Source organism: Hyla sarda, chromosome 11 (genome assembly GCF_029499605.1).
Source record: "Hyla sarda isolate aHylSar1 chromosome 11, aHylSar1.hap1, whole genome shotgun sequence".
Taxonomy (NCBI): Eukaryota; Metazoa; Chordata; class Amphibia; order Anura; family Hylidae; genus Hyla; species Hyla sarda.
This window is the reverse complement of record NC_079199.1, coordinates 53,280,645-53,301,204: the sequence shown is the minus strand read 5'-3', so window position 1 is coordinate 53,301,204 and position 20,560 is coordinate 53,280,645. Positions and strand designations below refer to the sequence as shown.

At 44.3% G+C, this 20,560-nt stretch overlaps 1 protein-coding gene across 1 annotated transcript in view; it reads right to left on the bottom strand.

The window, feature by feature from the left end:
• Nucleotides 1-19,268, bottom strand: part of PPP1R13B (protein phosphatase 1 regulatory subunit 13B) — a 95,548-nt gene extending 76,280 nt beyond the window's left edge. The window contains exon 1 of the mRNA XM_056544977.1: nucleotides 18,691-19,268. Within this exon, the coding sequence (XP_056400952.1) occupies nucleotides 18,691-18,699 (9 nt within the window). The 5' untranslated portion in view covers nucleotides 18,700-19,268. The remainder of the gene's footprint in view (nucleotides 1-18,690) is intronic.
• Nucleotides 19,269-20,560: the final 1,292 nt, after the last annotated feature.

The window sequence follows — 20,560 nt, the reverse complement described above, 5'->3', positions numbered from 1 at the left end:
GGGATGAGGGGGCATTGGTAACTGACACAAGAGGGGACACTTGATGTTGCATGACGTGTGGTCTCCTTGATCCTAACTTTTATGATGGCTCCTAGATTTAGATTTTTTTTAAGCCCTGTCATACACCCATTTACAGTTTCTTGATGCGCCCTCCCGTTCCTGAGATATGTAGGTTTATAGTTTGTCAGACAATTCAAGGAATCCGTCAGATGGGCGTGAACTTGGTTTTAATAATGGGTGTGACAGGTGATGTCATACAGTCAGGAGGGGGGTGGATGTTATACATTGAGAGGCATGCATGTTAAAACGCACACCCCCTAGACATACCGCCCAGTTACTTCAATTATTAAAATAAGTCCATGCCCATCTGACAGACTCCCCAAGTTAGGTCTCTGGTAACACTATATTTCCCAGAATATTATGCAGCGGAACAGCATATATACTATAGTTATTTGTGGGGGATTGTCACATTATTATAAGGTTATAGTCAGCATTGGCTCATATAATGACACAGGCTGTGTACACTACACAACGAATACCATAGACCAGTGGTTCCTAACCTTTTTTGCGGCTGTACCCCCAAAGGGTGAAAGTATGTCTGCAGGTACCCCTCGAGCTAAACTTACGTACAATGGGTAACCGCAGACAAAATAAGTAATAAAAAATACAAATTTTCATAATGGCGTGTGCTTACCTTTATACTAATGCGATACTTAATCCCTTTTGCCTTTATTCCCCCTCCTCCATCTTAATCCCCTTGTGTCATTATTATCCAATATGGCAAAAGGGGATCAGAGGCAGGGGGGAATAATGGTACAAGAGATTAAGATGGAGGGGGGGGGGGGAAATAATCCTTACTTGCCCCGTCCCTCTTCATATTAACCCCCTTGTGCCATTATTCCCCCCTCCATCTTTATCCTCTTGTGCCATTATCCGATATGGCAAACGGGGATCAGAGGGGGGGAGGGGCATCATAATTACACAAGGGGATCATAGGGAGGGATAGTGGCACAAGGGCCATCCACATATACAAAAAAAATTATATATTATATACACATATACATACATACATACATACACAAAAAAAAACCTCCCTCCTTTCCATACACTTTTTTATCATTACCCTGCCTGTTCAGAGAGCTGCCATGGCCATTCTCCGCTGTGCGCTAACAAATACTGACCAATGCATGTCCGGTATTTGTCAGCGCATTGGGGTACCCCTGAACAACCCGTGGCGTACCCCTAGGGGTACGCGTACCAACGGTTGAGAACCCCTGCCATAGACTGACTAATGGAAGTAAATCAGTAGTTGTGTGCAGGTCACATGACAAGCAAACAATGGCTACAGTTTCCATGGGATAATCAGAACGGTGATCAATGTAGACTGACCGCTGGGATCCTAATACTAAGAATAAAGGAGCACTGCAATGGTGTTTTCCATAAACCACTGTTTTCCCAACAATGTGCATCCAGCTGTTGCAAAACTACAACTCCCAGTATGCTGGAGGTACACTGTTAGGAAAACACTGCCACAGACCTTTATAACAAAATATCCTAGAATTGCCTTTAAACAAAAAACGCAACAGCCATTGCAGCAAATCAACCTCAATGTGTTGAGTATTTGACGCAGGTTTCTGACAGAAGTATGGTGTGCCAAAAATCGCAGTTCACTCTGTCAATCAGGTGTAGGACCCTCACCTATTGATAGGCTTACCGCAAGATTATAACTTAAAATCCCTATATACAGGAAAGGGAACATTTAACTGATTGCTGAATCCTGACGCTGTAGCCGATCATGTGCACTGTTGCTTCATTCACTTGAAGGACAATTGTCCTCCATTCTTGTGATCGGTGGGGGTCCTAGTGGTCAGATCTCTACTGATGTGTATGACATTATGTAGGGGATAACCCCTTTAAATACAGAGGGAAGTGGCTACAAAGAGTGTCCTTTGTGCCGGAAGGAATTTACAAAACTGTCCTGTGGAGGCGCTGCAGGGGAATCAAACACTCATGGCCAGGTTAGACCAAGTACAGATGATCGCTGGAGGTCCCAGCAGCCAAGGAAAGTCAAGGGATCCTCTAAAAAAAAGGGATTGTACAAATGCAATTTAGTTTTCTCATTCATCCATTTTACATTTTTAGGTGACAATGGTGTAGCCTTGATGTCCAGTTAGGTCGATTAGATTTTCCGTTGGCGACAATCATCAGATCTGAGGACAAATCCTTAAAGGGGTACTCCGCCCACAGACATCTTATCCCCTATCCAAAGTATAGAGGATAAGAGGTCTGATCTCATGGATCCCGCTGCTGGGGACCCCCGCAATCTCTCCTGCACCACCCCCAGTAGCTACTGACGGGTATCGTGATGTCACGGCTCCGCCCCACCCCCTGTGACATCAGGCCCTGCCACCTCAATGCAAGTCTATGGAAGGTGGTGTGGTGGCCATCACACCCCCTCCCATAGACCTGCATTGAGGGGGCAGAGCCGTGACATCACGATACTCTGTCCCCTGCATCACCCGTAAGAGTGACCCTAGCTCTGTGCAGCTGAGAAATGGGGGTGCTGCAGGAGAGTTCGTGGGGGTCCCCGCGATAAGACATCTTATCCCCGATCCTTTGGATAGAGGATAAGATGTCTAGGGGCGGAGTATCCCTTTAAAGTCTTAACAGATTTATACTTTTTCACTTGCTCAGTTAGTTGTGCTGTAGACAAGGGATCAGACAATGTTATGTTGGGTTTCTTTAGAGCACAGGCAAAGCTCTTATTTAATATTTTAAAATATATATAAGTTAAAATATTGCTCCCAATAACAATCATTCTTGTCTGCAATTCCCATACTATAATGGGGCAGCATATTGCTAGACGGATCAGAGAGGGGGTCCAATCCTGTGGATATTCTAGAATTGTTCCAAACGCCAAATATCCAGTAAAGAAAATGTTATAGCCCCGCGATAAGTGGATGGGAAAATCCACTTAAACACGATCTCCACAGTGAGCAGGTAAGTAAAACCGGAAGAACATCGACATTACAGATACTTCCTTGTGTAAAAAATAAATATGTGATCGTATCTTATGTAAACTCAGCTGTAATAGAGAACACAGAAAACCTTCATACTGCAGCATTTTCTTTTTTGTCATTTTCTAGGAATAGGACTAGCAGTCTATGCTGGATAGTCCTGTTCCTATGGAGACCCATGTAGTCACCAGTACAGCCTCCTCCAGATTCCTATGGAGACCTATATAGTCACCAGTACAGCCACCTCCAGATTCCTATGGAGACCCATATAGTCACCAGTACAGCCACCTCCAGATTCCTATGGAGACCCATATAGTCACCAGTACAGCCACCTCCAGATTCCTATGGAGACCCATGTAGTCACCAGTACAGCCACCTCCAGATTCCTATGGAGACCTATATAGTCACCAGTACAGCCACCTCCAGATTCCTATGGAGACCCATATAGTCACCAGTACAGCCACCTCCAGATTCCTATGGAGACCCATATAGTCACCAGTACAGCCACCTCCAGATTCCTATGGAGACCCATATAGTCACCAGTACAGCCACCTCCAGATTCCTATGGAGACCCATGTAGTCACCAGTACAGCCACCTCCAGATTCCTATGGAGACCTATATAGTCACCAGTACAGCCACCTCCAGATTCCTATGGAGACCCATATAGTCACCAGTACAGCCACCTCCAGATTCCTATGGAGACCCATATAGTCACCAGTACAGCCACCTCCAGATTCCTATGGAGACCTATATAGTCACCAGTACAGCCACCTTAAGATTCCTATGGAGACCTATATAGTCACCAGTACAGCCACCTCCAGATTCCTATGGAGACCCATATAGTCACCAGTACAGCCACCTCCAGATTCCTATGGAGACCCATGTAGTCACCAGTACAGCCACCTCCAGATTCCTATGGAGACCCATGTAGTCACCAGTACAGCCACCTCCAGATTCCTATGGAGACCCATGTAGTCACCAGTACAGCCACCTCCAGATTCCTATGGAGACCCATGTAGTCACCAGTACAGCCACCTCCAGATTCCTATGGAGACCCATGTAGTCACCAGTACACCCACCTCCAGATTCCTATGGAGACCCATGTAGTCACCAGTACACTCACCTCCAGATTCCTATGGAGACCTATGTAGCCACCAGCACATCTACCCAGCTTTGTCTCCAGTTCAATCATTAGTTACATTGATATCTGAAGCATCAAATTTGCAGCAGGTCCTGTATGTGTCAATGTACCTTAAAAATGGGTACTCCCGGAAACAAAAAACGTATCCCATATGCACAGGATAGGGAATAAATGTCTAACTTGGGGAGGAGGTCACACCGCTGGGGCCCTGGCAATATCCTGTGCGGGTCACAGCTCCTGAGCGATCTGGCCCCCCACCTTCAGAGCCACGCAACAGTGACAGGCAGTGATTGGAGGAGCAGGCCTTCACCACAAGCTGTCCAGGCAAGCTGGGAGTTGTAGTTTTACTACAGCTAAAGATCAGATGACTGTTGTAGCAGATATATTAAAGTAAAATGATAATAACTGGGATGTTAAAGGATTTCAGCCATACACAGATACCTTCTTGGTTATCGCGTACGGTGGAGGGGGGCACAGTTTCGCTCTGGTCAAGGTTACTAGGTCCACCCCCACAAATTCTGAAGAAATCCTGACCCTGTGCTGAACTTCCATTACCAACTATGACTCAGAGGATTGCAAAACCTACTTACACTATAGGGCTGTTTTATCCACCTTATCCCTACAAAAATTTACTATGAAAATAAATGAAAAATATTTTTGTGTCAAGATTTCTGTTGTCCATTCCCAAGACAATGAATTGATGGCTGATTAACACTTATTTAAGCATAAATGGGTTTATGTGTAGCTTGTCTTGAGCTTTAGGGGCGAGACACTTGTAGCGGCCACCGTACAATCATATCAGGTTAACATACAGTTAAATGATAGATTGGCACAGTTTTTGCAGGTCATCCACAGTTTTACCTCCTAAAAAAAATAAAAAATAAAAAATGCAGAGACATTAACATTCATTGGTAGGCTGCATGACAGAGCGCTCTTCTACCTGCATTAGGGATGGTCGCTACACGCGTCATTTCATCCAACGATTCCTTATTGCCCTAGTCACTGTAGCTCAGGACCCCCACTATATCTCTACTTTCATTCCCATTTTACACTGTGTTGATCAACAGCCTTCAACTAGTAATTCTGAACAGCTGGAGAATCACAGATTGGCGAACACTGTTATACATGGACAAGGTACTATGTTTAGTAGGCACCATGCAATGCCCATTTTCCCCTGTGGTAGTGCTGCTGGGGAATTCAAACACTTCTACTGCACATTCCAGCTGATCATTAGGGGGTCATAAAGAAAGGACACACTAAATGTGAAGAGACCCCGTTAAGACTACTTAGTGAGGAGAAATAAAGAGATTTACATGAAAATTTGTCGAGAAATCAAAACTCTGTCACGTGTGCTCCCCTGTATCCTCCAGTATCCTGCTCCCAGCCTCCCATGCGATACTCTTCTGGTGCCAGGGTACATCAATCCCAATGCAGCATTGGCTCAGCGGCAGCGTGACTGACCAATGTATTGAGTGCTGGCACCTGGAAGACTGGGACTTACTACATCACATTGCCGCTCAGCCAATCACTGGCCAATGGGGACACCGCTGCAGCCAGCGACTTCCCAGTAAGCCATGGCAACTGCATTGCTGGGGCTGACAGGGAGCTGGCAAAAGAGCCCCCTCTCCCTTCTATTATAAGGGTACATGAAGGGATAAACAGCCAGGATGAGAGTTTTCTCTGATCCCCGCCATTACTGCTGGAGGTTGCATGTGAATCGCAGCGGGCGATCGTGCTGCCACAGCGCCTTCTTATAACAATTATGTACATCAGGATGTAAGGATTTGGGGATTAGAACGTGGCTACTTTCTACCAAAAAATAACTTCACATCTGTCCACAGATTATGTGCAATATTGTAGCTCAATCCTATTCACTTCAATAGAGAAGCAATACCAGACATAACCAGAGACAGGTGTGGCGTAGTTTCTGCAAAACAGCAACATTTGATGAAGCTCTACATTTATAATCATTGCAGGTATTACACAGCATCAATCCTATTTATACCCTACATATAAATGCCTATAGCATCAAAATGTCACTTGGAGAAATCACCGGCTGGAGACTGGCTTCACGGCACTTGGTTTCCATAGAGACAAGAAAAGCTACAAAGAAAATGCTGAAATTCTACTTCAACTACCCTTGAAGCCACACTACAACCCCTACCATCCTCCCAGGGGCTGCATAATTAGTATACTATTTTTTATATATTTTTTTTATCAGTATTATTTTAGTTCAAGCACTAAAAATGCCACAATATATCTTGCGGGGTTTGTATTCACACAGGTAAGTATTGTGTCATGGGTTCAAAAATATCACTTTTATCAACATCTTTATTATCCAGAACAGTGACAGAGCATCAGCAAGCAAGCACTGACGCCTCTGTCCATGTCAGGAACTGTCCAGAGCAGGAGCAAATCCCAATAGCAAACCTATCCTGCTGGGACAATTCCTGACATGGACAGAGGTGTCAGCAGAGAGCACTGTGGTCAGACAGAAAAGAGGAGGGAAAAAAAAAAGGAAAGAACTTTCTGTGGAGCATACAGCAGCTGATAAGTACTGGAAGGGTTACTATTTTTAAATAGGAGTAATTTACAAAATCTGTTCAACTTTCTGGTGCCAGTTGATAAAAATAACAACAATAACAATGTTTTCCCATCGGAGTGCCCCTTTAAAAAAAGGGTTCTCTGTCTTAGACAATCCCTACATGTTAGAAAGGTCCCTTGACAATAAAATAAGTGACCAGCAGTGATCAACTTTGATCTGCGGGGGGGGGGGGGGGGGGGGGTTGGGGGGGAACCCTAGCATAGGGGATAAGATGTCTGATCGCGGGGGTCCTGCTGCTGGGGACCCCCGCAATATAGAATGCGGCACCCACCTGTTTCTTGTCTGGAAGCGCTGGAGGGTCTGGGTCGCGACACCGGGAACGGAAGTCTGTGACGTCAATACTCCGCCCCCGTGTGACGTCATGCACCGTCCCCTCAACGCAAGTCTATGGGAGGGGATGTGACATCACGGGGGCAGAGTCGTGACGTCATGGACTTCCGTTCCCGTGGTCGCGACCTAGACCCTCCAGCGCTTCCGGATAAGAAACAGGTGGGTGCCGCATGCTATATCGCGGGGGTCCCCAGCGGCGGGACCCCTGCGATCAGACATCTTATCCCCTATCCTTTGGATAGGGGATAAGATGTCTAGGGGTGGAAGACCCCTTTAAGTAATGACTTATTCACAGGATAGGGAAGGTATCTGATTAGTGAGGGTTCCCAACAGATAATAAGAATGGGGGTCCCTTGTTCTACCATGTGAATGAAGTGATGGTTGAGCATGTGTGCTGGTGCTCGATTTACTCAGCTTTTTTTTTTTTTTGGCAAACCAAAAGAGTATTAATGGAGCTGCAACACACATGCTCAACCAGCGCTCCATTGATTCAGGGGATAAGTGTACCCTGGTAACCCCTATAAATTTTAAGACCTAACCTAGTAAATAGCTCTAGTACCTTCTCCTAGACTTGTGCCCTGCAACACCTGTCTATATACGCAACAACCATAAACAATTTAGTCAGTAGATGACAGAGAGGACAGAAGAGACATTAGCGCTGGATTGTGTACATCCTTGGTGTTATTAATCACCCGCACGGCACAAAAGATGTAATTGTGCCAATAACTGCAGCCTTTTATGTGGATGTAAAACAATCAGAATGCAATTCTCCTGGTGACTAACCAGCCTGACACTTCACTGGCATCATCCTCCCAGCAGCTCAGCGGGTGACGTGTTATGGGTGGAATGTCAGCACGTTTTATTAGGGCTGGTGTCAGACATGACAGGCGAGGTCACCACTGGTGCCGTATAAGCGTGCCACAACAAGGTGTCCAAATACAGAGTTAGGGTCTAGGGTCGGAGAAGGTCCACTTTATAGCAACTGTATGGTAATTTCCCTTCTGTCCTGCCCAGAAGGTGCTGACCTCTATAAGGTGGATGCAAGATAGGCATATGATCAGTCAATGAGTGTCCCCCCTCATGAACTACACCACCCCAGCCCCCCCCCCCCCTTCCTTAACTCAAGGCTGCAGCAGTAACATGGCACCATAACTCTGACAGAAGACATTCGCCGCTGCCCCCGGCGGCAGAATGGGGTGGGGGGGGGGGGGGGGAATCAGCATGGCATAGGGAACAGAGGCAGAGGTAAGAAAAAGCCCAAAACCTGTTTAAAGCAGAGATAACACTGTGATTCGCTCTGCTTTAAAACAGGTTTTGGGCTTTTTTTCTTACCTCCGCCTCCGTTCCCATGCCATGCTGATCCCCCATTCTGCCTCTGGTGGGCAACGGCGAGTGTCTTCTGGCAGTTATGGTGCCATGTGACTGCTGCAGCCAATCAGCAGCCTCATGGGTTACTGAGTACAGAGAGTCACTGCTTAGGCCTCTGATTAGCTTCTGCGGTCACCTGACGTCTGCTGCTCCGGTAACACCTTATTGAACAAAATAAATATTTTTCTGATCTGTAGTTTTTATCGTTACCACTTGCACATGTATAACTTTTTGATTACTTTTGATCGCTTTATAGTCAAAAGTGACCAAAAACACGCTATTTTGGAATTTTTCTGTGCGTACACCATTGACCGTGAGATTTAATTAACGATATATTTTTATAATTCGGACATTTCCGCACGTGGCGATACCACGTTTATTTACACTTTTTTTAATGAGAAAAGGGGGGGTGATTCAAACTTATTAGGGAAGGTGTTAAATGACCTTTATTAACTTTTTTTTTTCACTCCCGCATAGGGGGCTATAACATTGCACACACTGATCTTTTACACTGATCCCTGCAAAGCCATAGCTTTGCATTGATCAGTGTTATAGGAGGTTGATTGCTAAAGCCTGCATCTCAGGCTTGGAGCAATCAATCACCGATCGGATGCGACGGAGACAGGTGAGGAGACCTCCGCTCACGTGCTAGCTGATCGGGAGCTCGGCACTTTAGAACGGGTAAGCCCTAATTAGCACCTTATGCACTGACATTTTTTCATTGTGAGTAGCTATTGCATTTTGATCCAGCTGTTAGTTATACACTGGGAGTCTTTTTTCCGGAGGGATTATTTACCCAGCCGGGGTCCCCAGTGTCTACACAGGACAAATTTGTTATTGTGCAGGTGCATTGTATACAATTCCTACAGAGTTGTTCCTAGATTATTACAATAAGTGTCCGTGTCTCTGTACTGTTGCTCGGCCTATGCTCTTGAGGTCCTTATTCATTCCAGCTTTATTTTGGTCTCATGTTTTTATATAATATTGATTTAATAAAGAGATTACATTTATTCAAGCGGTATTTAGTTACTCTTTTCTTTGTGTGTGGTTGTTTAGTACTTTGAGTATGCCGCTATTATGTTAGGATCATATATAGACACAATGTAGCCATGACGGCAGGAAGCACAGTAAGGTGTCAGTTTGGATTCTTTTTGTATACAGTATTGATGGTGCCGATCAGCCCGACTGAGCTGCTGGGAAACTTTCACTTTCATTTTAGACACTGCGATCAACTTTGCTAGCCGTGTCTAAAGGGTTAATAGCGCACGGCACAATGATCGGTGCCGAACGCTATTAGCCCAGGGTCCCGGCTATCATTAGCCGCCAGGGCCAACCCAGAGCTGATTTCTTCCCAAAACAGCACCACACCTGGCTTCAGTTTTTAGTATTGCATCTCAGTTCAATTAAAGTGAATGGAGCCAAATTGTAATACCACGCACAACCTAAAGAACAGGTCATTTTTAAATACATGCTACCATTTGATCTTTTTTATTCCACTTTTTTAAAGGAAAAGTGATCGAAATTAATTTTTGTTTTTTACACTTCATTTATTGAAAACCATTACATTTTTAGACTTTTTACCTGTTCTATTTTACTATCATTTATCTGTACTGCAGCATAGTACAAATGTAAGTATACACCGATATGCAGCCTGTGAGACCCAGCCTATGGCTGAACCTAACAGACTTCTGTACTTGACAGACAGGAGGCCATTATTCTGTTTTCTGCTGCCATGGCAACCTATGGGAGCACTCTCCCCCTGTCAGTTCTATAGATGCAGTGGTCAGTACTGACCACAGAATCTATGGTGTTGAAACTGCTGGACATCTTGAACATAATCAATACATTTCACGTCACATAACCTTGTGGCAGATTGTTCCATATTCTCACTGCTCTTACAGTCAAGAATCCCTGTCTGCGATGATGGTAAAACCTTTATTCTAGATGTAGAGGATGCCCCCCCTTGTCATGGTTACCGATCTAGATATAAAGAGATCACTAGAAAGATCTCTGTACTGTCCAATCATATATTTGTACATTGTGATCAGATCGCCCCGAAGACGTCTTTTCCAAACTAAATAACCCCAAGCTTGATACCCAGGGGTGTGGAAATTTTATAAAAAACTACTTGTCCACGGGACTAAAATGGAGCAAAATCTACTTGTCCCTCATGACGATCCACTTGTCTGGGCCAATTTTCGCTTTTACGCTCTCATTTTTTCCTCCTTGCCCTATAATAGCCATAACTACCTACTATAAGGATACCTTTTAATTTTTCAATAACCTTCTCCAAACAAACAAAAAAAATTATATAATATATATCTATCTATCCATCTATCTATCTCTCAAGGGAAATGAAATTGAAATAGTAAAAGATAATTTTGCAGATTTGGTGGTTTTCTTTTCTGCGCCATTTACCTTGTGGTTGAGGTAACATGTTAGTTTTATACTTTCAGCGCCTGATTACAGCGATACCAGATTTGTATCGTTTACGTCATGTTTTACTAATACTGAACTTTTTCAAATTTTTTTAATTGCCTTTTTTAACCCCTGTAGCTTTATTTTTTTCCGCATATCAGGCTGTATGAGGGCTCATTTTTTGTGCCATAATCTGTTTTTTGTATCGGTACCATTTTGGTATTGATCTGACAACTTTTTTTTCTGGGATATTATAAACATTGCAATTCTGTGGTTTGGTATTTTTTTACATTTACCATACGGGATACATAATATTATATTTTAATAGGTTGTACAATTACGCACGAAGCGATACCAAATATGTAAATTTTTATTATGTTTACATGTTTTTATATAGGAAAAAGGGTTGATTTGAACTTTTAACATGGAAGGGGTTAATGCAGCGGTCTTCAAACTGTGGCCCTCCAACAGCTGTCCTGGCATGCTGGGAATTGTAGTTTTGTAACATCTGGAGGGCCACAGTTTGGAGACCACTGGGTTAATGTGTGTCTTTCAAACTTTTATAAAAAAAATAAAAATTTTTTTTTTTTTTTTTTTTTACAGTTTATTACACTTATGAGGAATCATATTCCTCAGACAGATGAATAGAGTTCTATTGAGCTCTATTAATCTGTGAGCTCTGTGATCCATTGATAGAGCCTAGTCCAGCCAGAATCTATCAATGACAGAGCCACGGGACAACAGGAAGCAGAGGTAAATCCTCTGGCTACCTCCACAGTGGATCGCCCCCTCGCAATCGCGCTGCGGGGGGGTGGGGTGGGTGAATTCACATCTCCCTTTAGACGCTGCTGTCAGCTTTGACAACGGCGATCAAAAGGGTTAATAGCCAGCCGCGGCGATCGCTCCATACTCCCCTGTGAGCGCCACATGCATCTCCCCGTGCAGACGTGCCTCCTCCCCTCAGCTCTCCGAAGCTACAGCTGGGGGGAGTGAAGGCAGAGGACGCAGGTCTGCACGGGGAGAAAGAAGCCACGCCCCCTCATCTCCCCCCGCACGTCTGCAGAGCAGGGGAGAGAAGACATACACAGCTTCTCATCTCCACTGCTCTGCTTCGGAGGACACAGGTTTTTACAGCCGGGGGGCTGCAGAGTATGGAGCGGGCAGGAGTCGGGAGCCGCTCCATACAGTCTGCAGAGGTCCGCAGCGCTTGTCAGTTCCGGCCCTGCTTGCCCGGCGCCCAAAACAGCTTGTCCCGGGCGTCGGGCGTTAGGAATTCCACATCCCTGACCTGTCTTGGTCCTGTAATCCTCCCATATCATTAATAATCTTTGTCGCCCTCCTCTGCAGTTCAGCCATGACCTTCTTATATACAGGTGCACAAAATTGGACACAATACTCTGTATATAGTCTGTCTTGTGATTTATAAAACTATGTTCCTGTCTGGAGTCTCTATGCCTCTCAATAAATCCCATAACGTTATTAGATTTGGCAGTCACTGCCTGGTACTGGTCACAAGTTGAGTTCGTTGTCCAATTGCTCCAAATCCTTTTTTATTGGTTATTTTACTATTCAGCACATACTCCTAGATCTTGTTACCTATGCCCAAGTGCATAACCTTACATTTATCCACATTAAAGGGGTACTCCAGTTTAGATTAAAAAACTTATCCCAGATGGTTATACCCTTGCATCTGCTCCCCTGAGCGCTCCAGCCCACACCTTTCAAGACGTACTCGTGGAGAACAGAACAGGAGTGTCAGCATTCTCAGCCAATCACCAGCTGAGGCCGAGTACCCCATTCAAGAAATACAGCCGCATATCTAGATGCAAATTGAATTGACAGCTACCTATGTGCCCCGATGTCTCCATTCAGAAAACTCATGTGGTATTGCATAAATGTCTATGTATTCTGCACTGCACCAACAATTTCCTAAAGGGGATCTCAACTTTGGACAATCCATAGTGGTTAGAAGGGTCTCTTCACCGCAATATTAACTAAATCCTGCACCACCCCCCCCCCCCCCCCCCAACACACACACACACACACACACACACACACACACACACACTGGGACAGCAATAGTTTTGGTGGAAATTTGTTACCAAGCGTACAATTTCCCTGCAGATAAAGCATTACATTCCCTGCAAATTAAGCATTACAAGCCTTTAGACTATGGGATTCCGCACTCAGATTCAAACTTCTGAATTTTCGCTTATGGAGTTCCGCAAGTGGAAATTCCAAAGTGTGAATGGGAGTGCAGAATCCCATAGAAGTCTATGGGCTTTAATTTGAGGTGGAATTCTGCCATGTGAATAGACCTTAAGGCATCAAAAGAAGAATCTGGCATGAGTTTATGTCTCTCTGCCCCTTGAAAACAGGGCCAGGATGAATGGATAGAAGTATAGGTAGAACAAGAGTTTACTCACCAACTACTGAAGGTCTATGGACCCTAAGAGTTAGTGGTCAGCAACAGATTACTAAATACACTGCTCAAAAAAATAAAGGGAACACTAAGATAACACATCCTAGATCTGAATGAATGAACTAATCATATGAAATACTTTCCTCTTTACATAGCTGAATGTGCTGACAACAAAATCACAAACTTTTTCTATGGAAATCAAATTTATCAACCAATGGAGGTCTGGATATGGAGTCACACTCAAAATCAAAGTGTAAGACCACACTACAGGCTGATCCAACTTTGATGTAATGTCCTTAAAACAAGTCAAAATGAGGCCCAGTAGTGTGTGTGGCCTCCATGTGCCCGTATGACCTCCCTACAACATCTGGGCATGCTCCTGATGAGGTGGAGGATGGTCTCCTGAGGGATGTCCTCCCAGACCTGGACTAAAGCATCCGCCAACTCCCAGACAGTCTGTGGTGCAACCTGGCGTTGGTGGATGGAGCGAGACATGATGTCCCAGATGTGCTCAATCGGATTCAGGTCTGGGGAACAGGCGGGCCAGTCCATAGCATCAATGCCTTCCTCTTGCAGGAACTGCTGACACACTCCAGCTACATGAGGTCTAGCATTGTCTTGCATTAGGAGGAACCCAGGGCCAACCGCACCAGCTTATGGTCTCACAAGGGGTCTGAGGATCTCGGTATCTAATGGCAGTCAGGCTACCTCTGGCAAGCACATGGAGGGCTGTGTGGCCCCCCAAAGAAATGCTCCCCCACACCAGTACTGACCCACCGCCAAAGCGGTCATGCTGGAGGATGCTACAGGCAGCAGAACGTTCTCTACTGCGTCTCCAGACTGTCACATGTGCTCAGTGTGAACCTGTTTCATCTGTGAAGAGCACAGGGCGCCAGTGGCGTATTTGCCAATCTTGGTGTTCTCTGGCAAATGCCAAACGTCCTGCACGGTGTTGGGCTGTAAGCACAACCCCCCACCTGTGGATGTCGGGCCCTCATACCACCCTCATGGAGTCTGTTTCTGACCTTTGAGTGGACACATGCACATTTGTGGCCTGCTACTGAGCTCTGGCATTGCTCCTCCTTGCAGTGGTCCTGCTGCTGGGTTGTTGCCCTCCTCCACGTCTCCTGATGTACTGGCCTGTCTCCTGGTAGCACCTCCATGTTCTGGACACTACGCTGACAGACACAGCAAACCTTCTTGCCACAGACAAAAGGATGAGGGTCCAGCTTCCAAGCAAAGTGTATTTCTGTTCAAATTCAAGCTTTAATAGTCCCAATTAAAACATAGTGCAAAAAATAAAAACAAAATATGATAAAAACATGCACGCCAACGCATTTCGGGCTTAGTACATGTCCACAGCTCGCATTGATGTGCCATCCTGGATTAGCTGCACAACCTGAGCCACTTGTGTGGGTTGTAGACTCCATCTTATGCTACCACTAGAGTGCTACATGCTACCACTGCCAGCATTCAAAAGTGACCAAAACATCAGCCAGGGAGCATAGGAACTGAGAAGTGGTCTGTGGTCACCACCCGCAGAACCACTGCTTTATTGGGGGTGTCTTGCTAATTGCCTATAATTTCCACCTGTTGTCTGTTCCATTTGTACAACAGGATGTGAAATTAATTGTCAATCATTGTTGCTTCCTGAATGGACAGTGTGATTTCACAGAAGTGTCATTGACTTGGAGTTACATTGTGTTGTTTAAGTGTTCCCTTTATTTTTTTGAGCGGTGTATATGGATTATTCTAATTTCCGGAAGCCAGAAATTAATCCCAGGACATCTTCAGGTCAGATCCAATGAAAACTAAAGTCCTTGTGGGGGATGATGATTGGAAGGACGGCGCTCATGTAGCTATAGTGTAATTGGTATATAGGTGTATAGGTGTAGTGGCTGCAGTACCAGACATAAGACAGCCATGGGATTATCCCAAGTGATAGGAAAAGCAGCTTAAATAAACCAAAGAACATGGAAAACTAAGATAAAAACTACACCCAAGATGTGAAAAATCTATTAAGTGTCATCTGACAAAACAGAAAGTCAAATACAGTGATCCCTCAACTTACAATGGCCTCAACATACAATATTTTCAACATACAATGGTCTTTTCTGGACCATCGTAAGTTGAAACCAGACTCAACATACAATGTACGGACAGTCCAGATCTGTGAAACATGTCAATGGCTGAAAGAACCGATCAAAATGGGCATTCACTGGTAAAACCCCTGTATTACTGAAGCGTATGCACTGACTGATGTCTGGTAGCGCCCCCTACAGTACAGGGAGGTATTACATGTTCTGTACACTTTACCTGTACCAGGGTTAGCTGCTCCTCTGGACACCAAGTGAGGGCGGCTCCATTACTTTTTTAGGACATTTCGTGTACTGTACAGGACCCTGAAGAAGCTCCTGTCCTCTACATAAAAGTAAGAAAGATCTGCTGGGAGCTGTAAACCACTGTCTATGTCAGTGTTTCCCAAGCAGGGTGTCCCCAGCTGTTGCAAAACTACAACTCCCAGCATGCCCGGACAGCCTTTGGCTGTCCGGGCATGCTGGGAGTTGTAGTTTTGCAACAGCTTGAGTCTCCCTGCTTGCGAAACACTGACATAGACAGTGATTTACAGCTCCCAGCAGATCTTTCTTACTTTTATATGTAAGGATTTGCTTTATCTATACTAGTTATCTACTTATTTTTCTTTAATTCTCACTTTTTTCCTATTTTTGGATGACATTTTGGTGCGTTTAGAACTAATTACCAGGTTTCCATAGAGTTCTGGTCTCAACATACAATGGTTTCAACATACAATGGTCGTCCTGGAACCGATTAATATTGTAACTTGAGGGACCACTGTAATCTGATAAAGAACCACACCATAATAAACAGCAGTGTGTGGCTCTACAGCTGTTGCAAAACTACAACTCCCATCATGCCCTTAAAGTCGGAGAGCCACACATTGGGATACAGAACCAAATACCTGAACGAGAACCAGACTGCTCTGGCTTAAAATATAAAAGAAAATCACATGCTTAGGTTTTATTTTAAAGTCTTAACTATTAAAGTGAGATTTAAATATTTATAATAATCCAGAACCTGCCAGTTCTCATTAATACTAGAATAGTGACGGACGGATGGATAAGGAAAGAGAGGGCCAGCTGGATGGGGCAGAGGAGAGGACTAGACAGGTAAGTGACCATAGGATAGAGAGATCATCCTGCTGGGAGTTACTATGCAGCATCCACATCCTCCCCCATGATGTATATACTATATATGGTCCATACCAACTGATGCATTACAATACAAGAGACCACCACCTGCTAGAGCAGCCCAGGGGTCACAATGACGGCCTCCTCCACTTAACCCCTGAATGACTGTCAGCTAGCTACTTGTAAAATCCCCCCAGCCCCCAGTCATCACCCCCATCACTGCCCAGGCCTGGTGGAGTATCGGAGTGGGCTGAGGCCCCTGTACTGACCGCCATCATATATCACTGCCAGCACTGAATGACAGGAAAAGCCTCACATCCTCCCGTCCATGGGGGCCGGACACTGCAGTGCCCTTCATACCACCGCAAAGGGTCCACAGATGACAGATGGATGCCAGCCTCCATACCCAAGGCTTCACAGATACTCCCATATAGAGCATGTATATAGACAGCAGACATGTATATACACTGCCCCAGACAGAGCATACCTGTATATACAATAACCCCCCCCCCCCAGTAATAATCACAGACCTGTATATACAATAACCTCCCCCAGTAATAATCACAGCCCTGTATATACAATAACCCCCCAGTAATAATCACAGCCCTGTATATACAATAACCCCCCCAGTAATAATCACAGCCCTGTATATACAATAACCCCCCCAGTAATAATCACAGCCCTGTATATACAATAACCCCCCCCCCCAGTAATAATCACAGCCCTGTATATACAATAACCCCCCCCCCCAGTAATAATCACAGCCCTGTATATACAATAACCCCCCCCCCCAGTAATAATCACAGCCCTGTATATACAATAACCCCCCCCCCCCAGTAATAATCACAGCCCTGTATATACAATAACCCCCCCCCCCAGTAATAATCACAGCCCTGTATATACAATAACCCCCCCCCCAGTAATAATCACAGCCCTGTATATACAATAACCCCCCCCCCCAGTAATAATCACAGCCCTGTATATACAATAACCCCCCCCCAGTAATAATCACAGCCCTGTATATACAATAACCCCCCCAGTAATAATCACAGCCCTGTATATACAATAACCCCCCCAGTAATAATCACAGCCCTGTATATACAATAACCCCCCCAGTAATAATCACAGCCCTGTATATACAATAACCCCCCCAGTAATAATCACAGCCCTGTATATACAATAACCCCCCCAGTAATAATCACAGCCCTGTATATACAATAACCCCCCCAGTAATAATCACAGCCCTGTATATACAATAACCCCCCCAGTAATAATCACAGCCCTGTATATACAATAACCCCCCCAGTAATAATCACAGCCCTGTATATACAATAACCCCCCCAGTAATAATCACAGCCCTGTATATACAATAACCCCCCCAGTAATAATCACAGCCCTGTATATACAATAACCCCCCCAGTAATAATCACAGCCCTGTATATACAATAACCCCCCCAGTAATAATCACAGCCCTGTATATACAATAACCCCCCCAGTAATAATCACAGCCCTGTATATACAATAACCCCCCCAGTAATAATCACAGCCCTGTATATACAATAACCCCCCATTAATAATCAGACCTGTATATACAATAACCCCCCCCAGTAATAATCACACAGACCTGTATATACAATAACCCCCCCCAGTAATAATCAGACCTGTATATACAATAACCCCCCCCAGTAATAATCAGACCTGTATATACAATAACCCCCCCCAGTAATAATCAGACCTGTATATACAATAACCCCCCCCCAGTAATAATCAGACCTGTATATACAATAACCCCCCCAGTAATAATCAGACCTGTATATACAATAACCCCCCAAGTAATAATCACACAGACCTATATATACAATAACCCCCCCCCCCCATTAATAATCACAGCCCTGTATATACAATAACCCCCCATAATAATCACAGACCTGTATATACAATAACCTCCCCATTAATAATCACAGACCTGTATATACAATAACCCCCCCCCCCATTAATAATCAAAGCCCTGTATATACAATAACCCCCCCATTAATAATCACAGCCCTGTATATACAATAACCCCCAGTGCACATCACGCACCAGGCTCGTATACACATTGCATCCAGTGCACTCCCCAGCCGGGTCTATAGGTTTGGTATATACACTGTATACAGCTGTGTCAGCCGCAATCTCTTACCGGCATCATGGTTGCAGCCGATGCCAGCCGGGGGAGCCCGGAGTGTGGGCTGTATCCCCCGCACCCCCGCCCTCAGCCTCCCGAACTCCGCTTCAGGGATCGGGTTGGGAAGTCCAAGCACGAAATGGCTGCAGATCCGCAGGACAGGCCTCTCCTCCCGCTGCTTCCTCCTCCCCCTCCCTTCCTTCCTGGCGGGGAGATAGGTAGGGACACAGGTTAGGAAGCAGAAGGATGCGGCGGCGCTGGAGGAGGAGCGTGCAGGAATGCGGGGATAGGAAGATGCGGGAAGGGGGGCGGGGCTCATCTAAGCGCCGGGAGATGATGGACAGTTCGGCGTATGATTGACAGGTCTGGCCATGATTGACAGCTGGGCTGTGATGCGGTTTGTTCGTTAGCCCGCAGTGACGTCATCAAAAGGGAATGTCAGGAATGAAGGAGAGCTGGACGGCCCGGGATCATGGCCCCGCCCCCGGCTCAGGTGTATGATGGCTGCAGCGGCCGGTGACAGGACGAGCTGTCTGAGCAGCAGGAAGCACCGGCGGGTTAACCCCTTGCTGTTTTTTGCAGGGAAGTCACATGCCAGACGCCCCAAAACATGGCGGAGACGTCAGCATAAAGCTGGCAGTGCCCACAGGAGGTGTGTCTGCTCCGTCCACAGGCCTAGGCGTCCATTATGTCACCGTCATACAACTGGCAGCACAACCAACTACATAACCATGAGTGTATATATGTTCAATATATACATATGTTGATGGATAATATACAGTACATACACATATATACATACCTTCATGGATATTATACAGTACATACACATATATACATACCTTCATGGATAATATACAGTACATACACATATATACGTACCTTCATGGATAATATACAGTACATACACATATATACATACCTTCATGATAATATACAGTACATACACATATATACATACCTTCATGGATAATATACAGTACATACACATATATACATACCTTCATGGATAATATACAGTACATACACATATATACATACCTTCATGGATAATATACAGTACATACACATATATACATACCTTCATGGATAATATACAGTACATACACATATATACATACCTTCATGATAATATACAGTACATACACATATATAGAAACCTTCATGGATAATATACAGTACATGCACATATATACATACCTTCATGGATAATATACAGTACATGCACATATATACATACCTTCATGGATAATATACAGTACATGCACATAAATACATATCTACATGATAATATACAGTACATACACACATATACATACCTTCATGGATAATATACAGTACATACACATATATACATACCTTCATGGATAATATACAGTACATACACATATATACATATCTACATGATAATATACAGTACATACACACATATACATACCTTCATAGATAATATACAGTACATACACACATATACATACCTTCATGGATAATATACAGTACATACACATATATACATACCTTCATGGATAATATACAGTACATACACATATATACATACCTTCATGGATAATATACAGTACATACACATATATACATATCTACATGATAATATACAGTACATACACACATATACATACCTTCATAGATAATATACAGTACATACACATATATACATACCTTCATGGATAATATACAGTACATACACATATATACATACCTTCATGATAATATACAGTACATACATATATATACATACCTTCATGGATAATATACAGTACACATATATACATACCTTCATGATAATATACAGTACATACACATATATACATACCTTCATGATAATATACAATACATACACATATATACATACCTTCATGGATAATAT